Here is a 16677-nt window from a genome sequence, read left to right as displayed (position 1 = left end):
GGGATGTCACCAGTGATGTCATCATTGTGGTGATAGTTAAGGTGGCTTTAGCTGATTTTTAGGGGCTTTGTTGCCTTAAGTTCTCACCTTAATGTCCCTGCAACTGAATCTTTTCCTTGAATATATTTATGTATGCACCTTTTCCCCACCCCTTGGACCTCTTCTAAAACCCAACCCCAGACACGCTCTGCTGTCCCTGGGCTGCATTCCTCTCGGGTCCTCTGTGTCGGATGGTGAGATTCCCATGCACTTCTCCGCACTTTGTGATGTGGTTTTGAGTTGATTGTGGAGAAATGAATGGACGGTGGTGATGGGCAGCCCTCTACACGGTACCAGAGAGATCAATATATATAAATATATATCATGTACCGAGTTGCCTAATTCCTTTGACATTTTAAGTGTGGAATTTGACTTGTTTTGAATCATTTATAATGCCATTAACTAAGTAATAGGATGTCACACTTACCGTCCCCATGTGGACTTTCACCGACTGCCTCTGGGCTCCAGGTAGATTCACAAAGATCCACCTCAGACCTTTCCCCACCTATAGGAAATAGGGAAAGATTGACAGAAGAAGATTCATCTGAATGCTGGGGTCCACACCCCCTTTCGGCAGCATGAGGAAATGCAACTGTCACTCACATTGCAAGGCTGATGGTTGTGTTGGCCCAATCAGCCTCTGTGTATATACTGTGCCTACGTATGGCAATTAGTCCGTTGAGCCATTGGATATATATTGGACTATGTCGATTAATTGGTCTAACTTTCAGAATTCTCAATAACGCGAGGTCCCTCCGCCAGCCATATCGCCCAATCAGTCCAGTGGGATTTTAGCAAGTGGTGCAGCTGTCAAAAGCACCATGTCAGTGACACTGAGCTGAGCACAACTACACTGCCGCTCTGTCACGCGTTGCTCTAGTGTACGGAACTGCAGAACATCTCCGTAGGATGCAGCCGGCATCTTACCAGTAACGCTTTGATCTCCATGGGAGAGGGATAGTAGACGCGTCCTCCAATGCTGGTGCTCCTCTGTAGCTGCTGGAAGCAGGCCCTCGCTACCACTATAGCACCAAGAGGAAATATAGCAAAGCACAGTGTTACTGACGGCAAGCAGCGCGCGGGATAAACTAAAGCAGCACTCAGACAACATGGAGATGAGGACACGGAGGTCTAAGAGGGCCAAGAACAGCATAGGTTGCTACCAGGCAGACCTACAACCAATCCCACCCATGTACCCATCTCAATGACTTCCCAGAAACAGTTCAACTTTAGTTCTGCACAGGATGCAAGCAGGATTTCTTCTCAAATTCACTCTAAACTTGTGCGTGCAACTTATTGTCAGCTTCGACAGTCAATGGGGTTCATTCCGAGATTGGAGGTAGTCATGGCGCTATTTGCGGCATGACTGCCTCCAATAACGGGACCGAGTCCAAATTCAGTCACGTATTGTCCTCTATTTTTGATATTGGAATTGCTGGGTCATGGGTTAAATCCCTCCTACAAAGTTCTGTGCCCCTCATGTCTGTTTTCGTCCCGTGGGGAGGAGGGATTTAACCCATGACGCAACAATTCCAATATCAAGAATAGAGGACAATACGTGACTGAATTTGGATTTGCCCTGATTTGACAAAGGCAGAGTTTATGCCGAAACACGTGTTATCATAGAGGGCCAACTGAATCACGTGATTACCACTCAATAATAAAATTTGAGCTGGTTTCAACCACATTTCGGCATCAAATAGCTTTTTTTGTGGCGCATGTACACGTGTGAAGGAATGCTATACTAAATTGTGTAATACGGAGTAGAGGAACTCACGTCACCGTTTATGTCTTCACACACATGCAACATTTTCAGGAGATTTCCAGAATACATAGGGCGCAGAGACCAAGAAGTTGATATCCCCAAAAAAGTTCCTCATACTGTCCCAAATATTAAAGAAGAGCAGTGACACTAGAGAGCCCTGTGACTGCCAACAAGGCAGGGCAACTCCCTTTCATTCAAAGGATCAGGCAGGAAGGGTTTGCTCTATGGATGACCGAGGAAGCTTCAGTTGCCCTGCTGGGCCAAAAGCTGGCTTGGTGGTGATGAAACAGCTATTATGTTGAATAAATGGTTAAATTAGAGCGATATCTGCTCATTAGAGAAATGTGCCTGGGTAAGGGAGCGGAGAGGTGGCACAGAATTAGCTGGACCTCTTGGCTCCAGAGATGGCTTTTATAATTAAGGGCAGGACTACTGCATGTTCGAGCGAGGTTGGCGCACATCCTATGTGCAGTGAAGCGGGTGGAGGGCACTTGTTGAAAGCAGCGACTGTACCTTTGAATGGAAGTGCATCATTTTGGAGGTGGAAGTCAAACACAGCTAACTGAACAAGATTTAACTTAATAGGATAGGCCTTGCCCAAAAAAGGCAGAGTGCCCCACCCAGTACAACAGTTTGGTCAGATCACTGCTATTTCCTGTATTTTCCGGTTGGAATGCAACTTTCTACCACGTTTTCTTTTTATGTAAGGAGCTGTTCCCCTTGATGTGGTGTCCAGTCTAAGGATACTTTGTGTAACTAAATAAAACCATTTTGTCACTCTCAACAGCGATACACAAAACACACCACTCCTCCTTTCACACTTTGCATCTGGCAACCCCTGTTAGCTCCCCGCTCACCTTTAAAGCAGTGTGACAGCAAGTGCTACTCAGGGCCACTTTGTGACCGAACTGGGCAGCCATTTTAGAAATGTCCACCATTTTACAGTATCACTCAACTCAAACACAACCTGTAATTCTCCTCTATAAGGGGGAGATTGGCAAGTCTGTTCCCTCCCACCAGCATCCTTCTTCCATCCGTGACAATCCTTACCGACTAAGCTTTTGCTGCCACATCTGGACACGGTTTTCAGGTACTGCTGGACAGTGCCCAGAAGAGGTTCACAGCAAGGGAAATAGGCTGTCATGATGTACAGGATCTGGTAGCACCGGAAGCAGCTGTCCCTGCAAGAGATGGGCGAAGAAAGAGGAAGGAGAGTGGATGATGCATTCACTCAGGGGTCCAGAATTAAATTTACTCTCGGGGTACCCCTAGTCTCAAGTCCCCCCACGTGACCATGCTCATAGCTCCTTCTAAGGTCACATGACTAGTGAGCAACAGGGGTCTCACTGCAATTGCACAGCATGGCAACTTCTTCAAATATGTGTGGCACTTCCTGGAGACTGGTGGTGCTGAAGCCTAAATGGAAATGCTGCCCTGTGGGGAAGAGATATCAAGAAATAAAGTACCCAACTGCGAGGGGGGCTGGTGGTGGGAGTCAACCAAACTCCACGGTGGTTGATCACAGGGCTCTGTGATGTTGCATTGGCACGAAGAAGGCAGGCACAACCGCGTCCAGGGGTCTGCAACCTTTGGCTCTCCAGACGTCTTGGACTACAACTCTACCAGCCCCAACACGAATAGTCAATGCTGAAGGATCATGGGAGTCGTAGTCCACAACACCTGCAGAGCCACAGGTTGCAGACCCCTGCTGGTCCAACTTATTCTAATAGAGTGCCGTTTGTAAGGTTTGGGTCTATTAAACCTAATCACATTTGGTTGAAGTTATTTGACCTTTTGTTTGGTCTACAACGCAGGGGGAGACCCTCCACACTTCCCCTCAACCTAATCTATAGCCCTACCCACCCCCATATATATATTTAATTAAATTTGACAAAACAAAAGGTCAAAATGTTTTGAACAAATGTTTTAGGTCAAATGTTTTTACGTCAGTTATGCTAATACCATTTGTAAGGAACGAGAGAATGTGTGATTAAATAGTAATCATAGAGAATCTAAGACTGGATGGAGAGTCTGGAACGTTGTGGAATTACTTGGCTGGGAGGGGATGCATTTCCCCTCTTTCTTCCTCGTTTCCACCATTCACTCCCCCCCCCCTAGACATTTGCATCCTGGCCCCTACTGCCCTCCCCATGGCAGATGGCGACCATGTTCTGTATATCATGGGCGTGGCGCTAGAAAACAAGGGCAGCCGTTCTGCCACTGATCCTTATTTAGCCCCACTGGTCTCTGGCATGTAGGGGGATTGCCGTAGAGTAGCGAAGACAACTAGTGCAGGGGGAGAAGTAGTTCCCCATCAATAAGCTGCATTGAGTGGCCTGTCGTGAGAGTAACCAACCGAAGTGACATGTTATACTATTAAGAGGCAGGAACTCCCTTCGGGTTCTGAATGAAGAGGAGAGATATCTCCCTGCCAAGATGGAGTCCCCTTCTCGCCCCCTATACTTTGCAAAGGCACCCTGAAACCTCAGCTGCACCAGAGCACGCCCATCAGATAGACACCGGCATCCTAATTCATTTTAGAGCATGTTCTCGTCTCGTTAAGCAATCAGAAAGACTGGAATTCAGGCTCTACCAATAAAAGCCTGCATTTGCAAGCTCTGCATGAAGGCTTATGCAGAAAAGCACCTCAGCTCCCAGGAGTGCTAAGGGTGCAGGAGGTGGGTGGGGATGACGCAGAAAACCACCTCATCTCCCATGACACTCTGGATCAAAGATTCGACCTCTGATGGACTCTAAATAACTTCCATAAGCTGCCGCTGGCCTTCTGGGTGAGAATTCTGGTGTCTCGGGCAAAGTGTTGAAACCCCAGGATTCCAGAAGCGTGACCGTGTTTTGCAAGGGTTTCTTGTGATGGCGGGAGCTGCTTAGAAGAAACAGCCCTTTGTCTCCCTGATGGCTTATTAGTGTTTCGGGGGCATGTAATGATTTATAGTTGCACGTTTTATTTAAGTGAATGTTTGATTTGTGCTTCGAGCCAAGGTGCTCTTCACGATGTCGCTTTCATTGGGCCTCATTACGACCCTGGCGGAGTGGGTTTACGCCAGCGTTATTCGCGGCGGACCCGTCCGCCCTACTACGAGTTCCCGTAGCGCCATGGAGCGTTTTCCGCCTGGTTTTTCCGGGCGGAGAAATCCATGGCGCTACGGGACCTTGTTGTTAATTACGCCACCGTATTTAACGGTGGCGTAATTAACGCCTTCCCCACTCCCATTATACCCTATGGGGCAAAAATGGGAATGGGGAAGGGTAAAATGGGGAATGGGGATTTACCGCCCCGCCAAGGTCGGAATGGGGCGGTAAATCCGCCAACCCCCATGGCGCTATCGGCAGCTTTCCGCCGTGCTCCATGGTGCATTTGGCGCCACGATTTCCGCCAGGGTCGTAATGAGGCCCATTGTCTATGATTCTGCAAATCAGTCACTGCGGATTATTGATCATTCAGCAGAGTCATGTAACTATGAAAAAATCCTTTTGTTTAAAGAATTTTTTGCTGTATAACCGATTATGGAAAACCCATTAGCACATGTTTCCTATAACAGTAAGTCGCCAATTATGAAGAAAACACAATGACAAACTTAAGAAAGGAGAAACATTCATTTTTAAGACACACAATAAGACTAACATATTAATAACAATATGGTTTATTAGTAGTAATTAATGAAGTGTTATGACACACCCTTTTTCAAGACCAACACATTCTGAATACATTTTATTGAATTGTAACCTTTTTTTTTTTACTGTTGCTTATTTGGAAATTTCATCCAAATTACCTTTTCATAAAGATTAATTACTATGCTTTATTGTGACTATTTTGCCATCATCGTTTAATGATGCACCTAATTGGTGATATGCATTTTGATGTTGTTTTGATTGTTTTTTGGCTAAGCTCACCAACATCTAAAGAAAAGCAAAGGCTTTTCTATCTGCAGTCTGCCACAGTTTCTTTTCGCGCCCGTCCTTTCCCAGTACCTTGCCAAGCTTTTGTTATAAGTCATTTGCTTCAAAACCTGGCAGTAAACTTCCTGCTGCAGTTCAGGAGCCTTCCGGCTTTCTCGACAAATCTGTAATGAAAATATCAACAATTTATGTAAACAATCTCCACTCTCCTTCATTGTCATATTCTCATTGACGGCGATTACATTTCATTGTTTTTTCCTAAATTCTTTTTATCCAAAGCCCTGTAATTAACTGTCGTGACAGTGCACATTTGTGATGAGATAAAGGGCCTCATTACACGGAAGGCGGTAAGGGTTAACGGTCACCGGTAAGGGTACCGGTGACCGTTAACCCTTACCGCCTCACTACGAGGTCCCTTTGTGGGACCCGACCTTAACGGCTGGTGTAGACCAGCCGTTAAAGTTGGGACCCGCAAAGGGACCTTGGTGCTAATTACGGTACGGCAATTTGCAGTACCGTAATTAGCTCCTTCCCCATTATGCCCTATGGCAAAAATGGGAATAGGAATGGGGAAGGGCCATAGAGAAAGGGGGAATTACCGCCCCGCCAACCTTGCAATGGGGTGGTAATTCCCCTTTCCTCCATGGTGGTACCGGTATGATACCGGTGGCAACCATGGTGCTAATAGCACCATGGTTTACCGCCTACCGTGTAATGAGGCCCAAAATCAATTATTATAGCCTGCATAGACTGAGGGAGGGCTCATTATCGTGGGATATTGACCTGCCACAATAAGTTGGGAAAGGGAAATTATTCCAAGCGAGAGTGACCCCTCCTGGGTTCTATAAGGCTATTAGCAGATGGTGGTTGTAGGAATGCATGTCTTGGAGTTTTGGTGGTGAAGTAAAAAATGTTACTTTAAGAGTGAGAAAAGTAAATAGACAACTGAGTTTGTAAATTAAATGTGGTTTTATGTTGTAGTATTTAAGTAAAATGGAGGTCTTAATACATTAAGCATTTCAAGTGAAACTTGGTTAAAATGGCACAGGTGAGTCATGTAAAAGTATACAGGTTCTCCATGAGAAAGTGAACGCATTTTCCAATGTTTTAACTTTTTCTTTCGCCTGTTAAATGGCATGTTCCAGCAAAAAAAGGTCCTCTCAAAGAGGAAGTGTCTTGTTGAAAAAAATCATGTATGGCAATTCAATTGTTATTTCCCTGTCTGCTCCTGAAGACAGGCTGTTCAGAATGCAGTCAATAACAGTAATTATTGACTGCACTGTACACATTCGGATTGGCTTAGACGAGGTCAATAACGAATGTGTCAGACTAGCAAGCAGACCTTTACACGTTGGTAGCCTAATTGAAAAGAGGCATTCCTTGAGTCATTTCTTAGACACGTATAAAGAGTTTTTAAATGGGGCGTTAATCCTCTAGAAATGCCTTTGTACCTAAACAGTCTGTGGCTCTCTCCAGGGTTTTGTTGATACTTCTTTCATCTGCTGGTAATAGGGCAAAAAAATGGGCAGTCCCTGGTTCATATGCCTTATTCCTAGCCTGACCAGATACAAAGCTTAGGGCCAGCTCCAGGAGCAGGTAAGAGAGAATGTCTGTGGAATTCTGGGTGCATGTTTATCCAGGCGTTAGATGGAAAAACATAGTTCAAAATTAGAGGTCTGAGTTAGGTTATGTGTGCACTAGAAAAGCAGTTTTCATAAAGCTGTTTGAGAGGTAAGCTTGCAGAGGTGGTGTGGGGCTGTGTGATTGGTTTGCGATGAGCTGAAGCAGACTCGCCTAGTGGATTGTAGTGGATCCCCGTCTTTCGGGTTTCCTGTACTGAACCTCAACACACCCTGGGATAATAAATTCAGAGAACTGCCTGGCCTGGATTTGAAGAGTCACAGAGTCATGGCTAGATGGTGTGAAAGGAGACTTTGGAGCAAGGCACAGGGAAGGCTTGAGGTATGATTCTGTACGCTTGTGTGCTACACTGAAAAGATGAAATGGGGATTTGTATTCTTTTTTTCACACAACAATTCTTTATTCACTTAGCTGTTGCATCTTAAAAGCCGCCATTGCTGGCTAACTAATTTGTTGGACATACATATTACAAAATAGCAAATGCAAACAATGTCATCATTTAGATTACATCACAATGTCGCGCTCTGACGTGCACAGTAGGCTACTCCTCGGCCCATCTCCCTGGGTCTCATCTTGCCGGGCTGCAGGCCTCTGCCACAAATAGGAACCAACACCCACTCACAGTCGAATGACTGAATTCTGCTTCCAAAACATCCACACCTCCACCCTTGCCATCTGCTTCGCAGCTCCCTTTGAGGTTAGGATTGAGTAGATACAAATAAAATGACTTTGCAAAAGGCATGGTCATTTCTGGAGTCCCCCATTGAGGCAGCCTCATCATGGTGGGGGACATTTTAGTTAAACTGGTAATTGAATGCAGGGGATCATGATGACATATTTGCTGTTTGCTCCCCTGAATGCAATTTTCCACTTTCAATTTTGTTTGTGAAATTACACTTCACAATAGATTCCGTAGAAATCCATTCGTTTTACGACTACATAAAAATCTCCTGCTGGCGTTCTACTGGCGACATAGACGGCAGAGGAGGAATGCTAAGGCCCTCCTTACTCCCGCCTCAAATGCATTGAAAATACTCTAGAGCGTAACGGTAAGGTGTAAAGACCTTACTCACTGCTTTTACGTCTTACATTTGCACACTACGCCATGTAAAATGACCCCCTGTGCGGTTAAGATCCCAAAGGTCTTGGGAGGATAGCTCAGGGGCAACATGCTTGCCTTGGAAGCAAGACCACACGGAGCGACATAGGTTCGATCCCTGGGTTCCCGCTTAGAAACCTCAGGTTATTAAGCGCGTTATAAATAACCAATCATATCAAACCACAAATAGGGCTGGAAACTAGACGATCAGAATCCAAGGGGGCTCGGGAACCAAGACAACATGACCTAGCTTCGGATATACTCAGAATGGAGAACTGCAAATTCTCCCGTCAAACGCGGCACCACATATCCAAACAAGTCTAAAATGCTGCAAACGGGGGGCGGCCCAAGAAGCGATCAAACTACCACAGCCAAAACCCAAAGCCCCGCACAAATATGCATAGAAACTATGTACATAGCAGGAACGACTCTGCCTTTGCAAAATGGTTTTTAAAAGAGTGGAGACAATACAAGCAATGAAAAGTGGATAGTTGCTATTTAACAAGGCGTTGACAACATAAGGCCAAAGACAATCACTGTTTAGGAAAAGTAGAAAGCATAAGTAGGGTGACGCGCAAGGATACTTATAGGAGGATCTTCGAACAACAGATACAACAAAAGTAATGTCTCTAATCAGGTCATTATGCAATAGGTAAATGATTGATTGGCTATATGTTAAAATGATCACTTTTGATCTGCTGAGGTGAGCCATGCCAAAGGTGTGGTGCTAATATAGGCACTGAGGGCCGCCTAAGCGCTCTTTACCTCCAGCACTCTCTCTGCACTCTCTCGCATTCCTAGAGCGATCACTTTGCAAGACACTTTGTAATTAAAAGCTGAAATAGAGTGATCTAGAAGAGAGCACTATTGCAGATTAGTCCAGATGCATTACTCTCCAACCAACCCAGTTGGGCTAATGAGCTATCTGACAATCAACTTTTTCACCAATGTCAATCATCCTTTCAACTGGAAATGGACTCCCTGGCTTTCTTTCTGCCTCTTCCAAAAAAGCGTCTAATCATTGATATAGCCCTGAGCTAAAAACTCTCAAACGATACTATATCAGGAAAGGAAAACTGTGGAGGAAAACAGGACACAAGTGGGCCTCATTCCGGGTTTGGAGTTAACCATGGAGTAATTAGCTCCATGGTTGCCTCCGAAACTGTTCCAAATCCGGCATGGTGAATGGAGTAATTACCGGTCCATTCCAGGGTTGGAGGGACCGGTAATTCCCCATTCACCTTTTGCCCTTCCCCATTCCCATTTCTGCCCCACAGGGCTCAATGGGAATGGGGAAGGAGGTAATTACGGCACCGTAAATTACGGTACCGTAATTACCTCCGAAGTACCTTTGCGGGTCCCGTACTTAACTCCTGCTAAAAGCAGGAGGTAAGGAAGGACCCGCAAAGGGAGCTCGGAATACGGAGGTAAGGGATTACCGGCATCGGCACCCTTACCAGTGCCGGTAATCCCTTACCTCCAACCTCGGAATGACCCCCACTTCCTTCTTTCCTACAGAAAGTACAAGAAGCCCTCACAGATTACAAAAAAAAAGCCATCTTCAAGGCTGAATCAGCCTTTCCATAAGACCAAACGAACTCGGCTATCAATAAGGCTGCCAAGCTATTTTCGATTATTAATAGTTTGACTAATCCTCTCTGCCTCCTGCAAGCATTGGAACCCTCAGTGGATTTGGCAAACCAATTTCACACTTTCTTTACTGAAAGGATCCAGAAGACCTCTTCAAGTCTTCCACCCACCAAAACTACATCTGCCTCTTCAGAACCTCAGTTTCTATCTGCGCCTGAAAGTGAATTTATTTTTACAGAGGTTTTTTCCATGAATTAGTTTCCACCTTATTGAGGAACAACCTGCTCTGTTAATTATGTGTGACCAGCGTATGGCTCCCTAGTCCATTTGGTGGCTCTGATCCGACATATCACTCACTTGGTTAACCTATCGCTTGCTGAAGTGGTCGATCCCCTGGGACTAAGGTCCACAAGTATTACGCCCTTGATTAAGAAACATTCTGTTGATCCTTTGGAACTTTGAAACTATTGACTCATAGCCGGCCTTCCCTAGGATGGCCAAGTTCCTCGAAAAAGCAGTGCTATTGCCACTGATGGAGTTTGTGGGGCGTAATTCTATTTTTGATCAGGTTCAGCCTGACCTTTGATGTAAACATGAGATGGAAACTGATGCGATTTCCGGCTGGGATCACCTTCTTTTTCAGTCCAACTGGGGTCATTTGTCTCCGTTGGTCATGCTGGATCTGTTTGCCGCAGTTGATACGGTGGACCATCCTATTCTTCTGTCACTACGCGCAGACATAGGTGGAGTCTCCAGCTCAGCCCTGAATGGTTTCAGAGTTTCTTTTCTGAAAGAACTCAAATGGTGAAGATCCGCCATTTTACCTAAACCTCTTCTCTGATTGGTTGCGTGTGGCATCCCACAGGGATCCCTTTTTGTCACCTCTTCTCTTTAATATTTATATTTTGCCTCTGAACCAAACTTTAATATTCATTTTCATTCCTACGCCGATGATACCCAACTGTATTTTAAGGTAACCGGCCCGAAGGAGAGTTATATCAGCTTCAGCTTTGTTTGGTGGAGGTCACATTATGGATAACCAATAACAATCTTCAAATAAATCCTACAACGCCCGGGATCATGATCCTGGGTCCCAAAAACCTATTAAACGATTCCTTATGCCACCCTTCATCTGGATCCATGTGATCACTGCGCCGCCCATAACTGCGACGGCCGAAATGCCGACGCCAGTTATGGCGCGGCGCAGTGATCATATAGATCACTGTGCCCGCTCCCCGGCCTGATTTTTCCCTTCCTACCCCCCACCCCCACTCCCGCAACTTACCATTCAAGGCGGCACACACAGCACACTTCTGTGTGTGCTGCCTGCACCCTGCTATCCCTGCGGCGTCAGCTCCTCCCATTAACGTGGGTTAGAGCTGACGCCGCTGGGTGCTTTTCTTTTTTTTTTTTTAGTGTCCCCCGCTTACCAAAATGGTAAGCGGGGGACACCCCGCAACCCCGACCCTCGTTACGGTGCCCAAGCAGAGCGGGGGACACCCCCGCAACCCCCGCACTGCTTGGGCGCAGTAAATGTCGCCCTCATTTTGTGCGCCCCCAAAGTCGCAGTAACTGTGGGGGCGCACAAATGAGGGCGACATTTTTGTACGATTCCCTTCATCTCCATCACTGTTTGGTCTACCGACCACCTTTGCTAACACGATTAAAACTCTTGTAACCATATGGGAGCCTGACATGAGGTTGACCATACAAATGAATAAGGTTGTCAAGTCAATCTTTGTCAATCTTCGATTACTGCGACGTACCCTTCACTACCTTCACCATTCACATCATGCCAAAGTGGTTGGTGCATTGGTTAATATGTGCTAAATAATGCAAATGCATTATATTCATGTCTTCATAACCACTTTTTGCATCAACTTCCATCTTCCTAAGTTCTCCCTAACCTGGGACCTCAGAGACTCTCTGCCCTGGTTACCTGCCGGTCATCATATCACCTTCGAGATACTGTCTTTAGTATTCAGGTGCAGCCCTGGGTAGGCAGAAAGTCCAGTTTTATGAACCCTTGCGACGCCTTAGACCAGCACAGCTTCACCTTTCCACCATTCCTCCTCCTCGTTGCTACTAGAGGAGATCAGTGATTTTCAGTGCTAGGACCCCTCCTCTGGAATAATCTCCCGACTCACCTCCACATTCTGACTCCGCTGTTAGTTTTTCTGAGACATCTGAACATTTTCCCTTTGTCCTAATCCTGCGCTGTCTATTCAATTCCCTATCCCAATCCTCTGGTTAATTACCAAGTATACAAGTCATCTGAAACCATATGCAGTGAGCGCTGCTCCGTACTCAGTCGCGTTCTGCGCCATACACCTGAATAAACCAAATCAAATAAATCAAGCACTTACCTTTACGTCATTTCTGCACTTTAACGACAAACTCATAGTTTGATGGTGCGGTAAAAATGGCAGTAATTACTGGACTTCCAAAAAAGTGGCAGTATCGGAATTACCTCTAGATTTTTCATTAGACCGACAAACTCAGAATGAGCCCCATTACATGTTATTTCATTGAGTAACGAGGGCAGTCGTTAACGAAATAGCATTAAGGACCGGGCCACTGCTTGAGGTAGTGAATGTAATCTCAACGCTACAAAACACACTGGTCCAATGTTCACTTTCCCCTTACAGGGGGTCTACAATATGCAGCTCTCCAGATGGTTTGAACTACTTCTCCTGTGATCCCTCACCATTGACTGTGAGGGCAAGGGCTCATGGGAGTTGTAGTCCAAACCATCTGGAGATACAAAGGTTGCCACGTAACCTCTACGCGTACAGGGTCTTAGCTGGAGTTCTCAATCCCCTATTTATGAGGACCAAGTAAAGAGACGGAAGACGTTGGGCTCATCGCTACAACTGTGGTGCCTTGACCCGGGCATACTTATGCTTCTCTCTCATGCCACCTGCTCCTGGTTCCGGGCAGCACCCTCAAGTGGCCTGTGTGCAGCGTAAGAAATTAAAAGACGCCAAAAGCCACAAAACGAAAAAAGACTTTTACACAAAGTTATGAGGCACTGTACTCGTTGTACTTTTCTCTGCATACTAGTTTCCTGCTTTAGACATGGACCACCTTGCTGTCCCATCATGCAATAGCCATTTAACACACAGAAAAAGCCAATTGGGAGGATAGCTGAGGTGCAACACGCTTGCCTTGGGAGCAACGTAGAGCAACACTGGTTCGATCCCCGGCCCCGCACTTAGAAACCTCTGGGTATTATGCAAGTTCTAGATAGTCTTTTATAAAAGCGTAAAACAGGCCCCTGTACAGCATTCCTTGCTCCTCAATTCCGCTCTCTATGGCAAAAAACGCATCAATTTGGGCGCGTTCTGCCATGCGCATGCGCGTGCCGCTAAAGAAAGAGGCAGCCTGTGCACGAGTCATTTCTGGGCAATTATGGTTCATAAAATCTTATCTGACTGAATTTCATGATCCTGCAGCACCTGGCACTGGAGACAGTGCGGCAAATATTCTTTTTGGCAAAAACATTCAAGCATGGTTCTTGGGAAATCGATGATGTCAGACTGGCATAAAAGGCTGGCATGCTGATACTTTTATGAGCAGGTTGGCTCACGCCTCCCAAGGATTAGTTGTCTAGAAAGTTTATGTACGAATATTTGCACAAAGGGGAATCCCCGATGGATCCACCTGTGTTGGTACACAATCCATACACCAGGATTCTGGTCAAACTACAGTTTGCCATCTGCCCCCCACCAGTAGCAAAAATCCTCGTGCCCTCCTGATCCCTGACAGCCCAGAGAGGAATGTGATACCATTTCATTTCAGAACGCTTTATTTCGACAGAAAATGTCCCAACAGCAACATCCAACATCACAATTCATTAAAATGATGCATACAAAGAAGAGTAATGGCGCCACACACTAGATACAACAATTGAATAAAACACAATATCATCAACATGTGGGAATCTCCTGCAGTAGCCCACCACAAGGAGTGGGGCCCTGCACCCCAAAACCCTTCAACAACCATCCTAAAGCTAACAGAACAGACCCCCCCACTACAAGAGATGTCAAGGTCCTTAAAAGGATTCCTTTTTTTAAAATATATTTTTCCTCTGCGTATAATGAGATACACAATAAATTACATATAATTCATCAGGACTGTTATCTCATAAACATAATGAAACAGTGAGTAGAAATCATATGGTTCATTACTAAAATTCTAAAAACCCTTACAAAAAGGTGAGCTCTTGTCCTAGAGCCCCCTCTCCAATCCACCAAACTGCTTAGACCCTCCCCCCCCTCTACCCCTCCCCCACTCAGTTGAACCCATGGCATTTCTCGGGATCGCCCAGACTTCTCTCTGATGAACAACGATTGCTTGAATGCGCTTGGTAGGTCCTCCCCCTCGGGTCCCATATAGATCAGGAGGACACCCCACCCCATTCCCCGGATTTCAGCACAAGTCCAAATCAGTTTGAGGGTTTGTGGCTTGGCGAAGCGTTGTTCCTTATCCAATTCCACACTGTTTCACCAATCAGCACCACATGTTGCATAGTTACCTGTTAGGACCCTCCAGGCATTACTAGCTACACGGCATTAGGACACCCCGCCCCGTTCCCCGGATTCCAGCACTTTCACAGGTGAGGCGGTTGCCTTAAATTGGCGAAACGTCAATGTGGCGGTAGAACGAGCCGTCCCGACACTAGGAACAAAACTCCAGGTCCAGGCCCTAGGATACACAGTTTGCAAGATATTTGCATTGCAATGCTCTGCAATGAACTGCACCACACCAGGGTGGTGCGGCAGGTGGGGAGAGAGCACAGAAGGTCCCAGTATGCAGCAGCTCACCAGCTCTCGCCTCCCCCCCAACGTCTGCTCCGGGACATGTCAGCCAGTCACACGCGCCCATTCTCAGTGCTGTTTACTTCAGGGTGCAAAGTACATCAAGTGATAAGCGAATCGGAACAGCGACCTACGGGATCAGTGTTATCATGTCTGTCTACAGAACCCGTTCGGAGAACGGGTACTACTGCTAGTAAATGATCAAATAGAGTGTGTACGTTCATGGGAGATAATGTGCGATTAGACTCCATCCTGAAAATGGGGAGCCTGAGAATAATCTCACTCTTGAGTCGGCCCCCAAAATCCTGTCTCTTTAGCATAGGGCCCACAAAGCCGGCCAAGGAAATAAAAGACCCTTAATCACGAAGAGAGGGGTGCTAAGAGCAGGAATGTAGGGTGGCTAAAACACAGCTAATGGGTAGGATAGAGGCCCAAGGGCTGGGAGAGAGAGGAAATGGGGGGCGGGGAACCTTGTTGGAAACCACGTAGGTAGGAAGTAAGCCTATTTCCTCTTGGTTCCACTTATTGTCTGGGAGTTAAAAAAAAACACAGGGCGGTCCGGATGAAGAATCCTCGGTATGCAGTGATGAAATTGTGGCAAAAATGTCACCTGTACAAAAAATCGTGGCAAAAATGCCGTGGTTTGACCCGTTAAAGGTGTCCCCCTTTGCGGGGGTGTCCCCAGCTCCCCTTAAATGGTATAATGGGTCTGGAGCTTGCGGGGGCGTCCACCGCAACCTTTACATGGATTGCGGCGACAAAACCACAGTCTTTTTGCCACAATATTTTGTGTCCACTGCCATTTGTGCCGTGATTTTAACCCATGAAACCGAATCCTCAGGATCCAGGACCAGGTCGTGCCAGTGGTGCCGTTGCTTCACCTGTCCTTGGGTCTTATGGAGGCTGGTGGCATGTGTTTATTTCTATTTGCACCGGGATGTGCTTTTAAATAAATTTCCTTTCAGCAGCAGGCAGACGCTGATAAAGCGACCCCCCCCCCACCTCCTTTTAGGGTAACCATGGCTCATAAGGACCCTTACTCATCACTGTGGATGACAACCGCAGGGGGATAAAATGATGAGTCGAAAAGAATGTTCAGTTGAAATATATGTGCAAGTGAATTCTGGTGAAAAGAAGCACAGTTTGGACTGACTGCAGAAGGCGTGGTTTTATAATCCGTGCACTAAACTACATTTTAAAATATCCATACGCTCGCTGGCAAGATGGGGTTCCGCGTTAGCACGCAAAGTTTAGTCACATGCTTGCCAACGGCAGCACAAGCCTCTGATTATGTAAGGCTGTGCACGCAGCTAACTTCTAGAGCGAGCAGACCTAGCTTCAAGAAAAATTCTGATAAGAGGTGGTAAGGGTAATCAGGATGCCGGCACACACCTGGGCTGATATCTTTCAGGAGGTGTAAGGACTGCTCCAGGAGAGTCCAGAGTGTGGCTGCTTTCCCATAAGGGCAGTATTGCACTATTTGGAAGGAGTGAAAAACCTCCTAAAGTCAAGAATTCTTTTACCTTGCTCACTGGTTGCAATGTAAGATGATTTCAAGGGGGTGGGGGGTGGCGGCGGAGGTTGGCGCGCGCGGTCGGGATTGTCTGAAGTGTCTTGTTGGTGTACGTTTCCTGTGTTCACCTCGCAGCTGGTGCTATTGATTATCTAGTGAGTTTGATGTCTTTGCGTCTCCTGGCTACTAGTCAGGGGCACCAGGTGGAGGTCTGGATGCCAGGGAGCGGTGCACCCTCTTCACAAGAAACATCTTGGACACATGGGGGTCAGTTAGTACCTCCATAAGTGTT

General features: G+C 46.4%; 1 protein-coding gene across 1 annotated transcript in view; it reads right to left on the bottom strand.

Annotated features, from left to right (window-relative positions):
- Nucleotides 1–16677, bottom strand: part of LOC138498703 (uncharacterized) — a 95745-nt gene that overhangs the window by 52851 nt on the left and 26217 nt on the right. Inside the window, exons 6-9 of the mRNA XM_069622350.1 lie at nucleotides 5795–5886; nucleotides 2855–2985; nucleotides 967–1061; nucleotides 467–544 (exon numbers count right to left, since the gene is read on the bottom strand). Of these exons, the coding sequence (XP_069478451.1) occupies nucleotides 467–544; nucleotides 967–1061; nucleotides 2855–2985; nucleotides 5795–5886 (396 nt within the window). The remainder of the gene's footprint in view (nucleotides 1–466; nucleotides 545–966; nucleotides 1062–2854; nucleotides 2986–5794; nucleotides 5887–16677) is intronic.

Source organism: Ambystoma mexicanum, chromosome 5q (genome assembly GCF_040938575.1).
Source record: "Ambystoma mexicanum isolate Mex_15411 chromosome 5q, UKY_AmexF1_1, whole genome shotgun sequence".
Taxonomy (NCBI): Eukaryota; Metazoa; Chordata; class Amphibia; order Caudata; family Ambystomatidae; genus Ambystoma; species Ambystoma mexicanum.
Note: the sequence above shows the minus strand (reverse complement) of the source record. Positions and strands in the feature narration are given on the sequence as shown.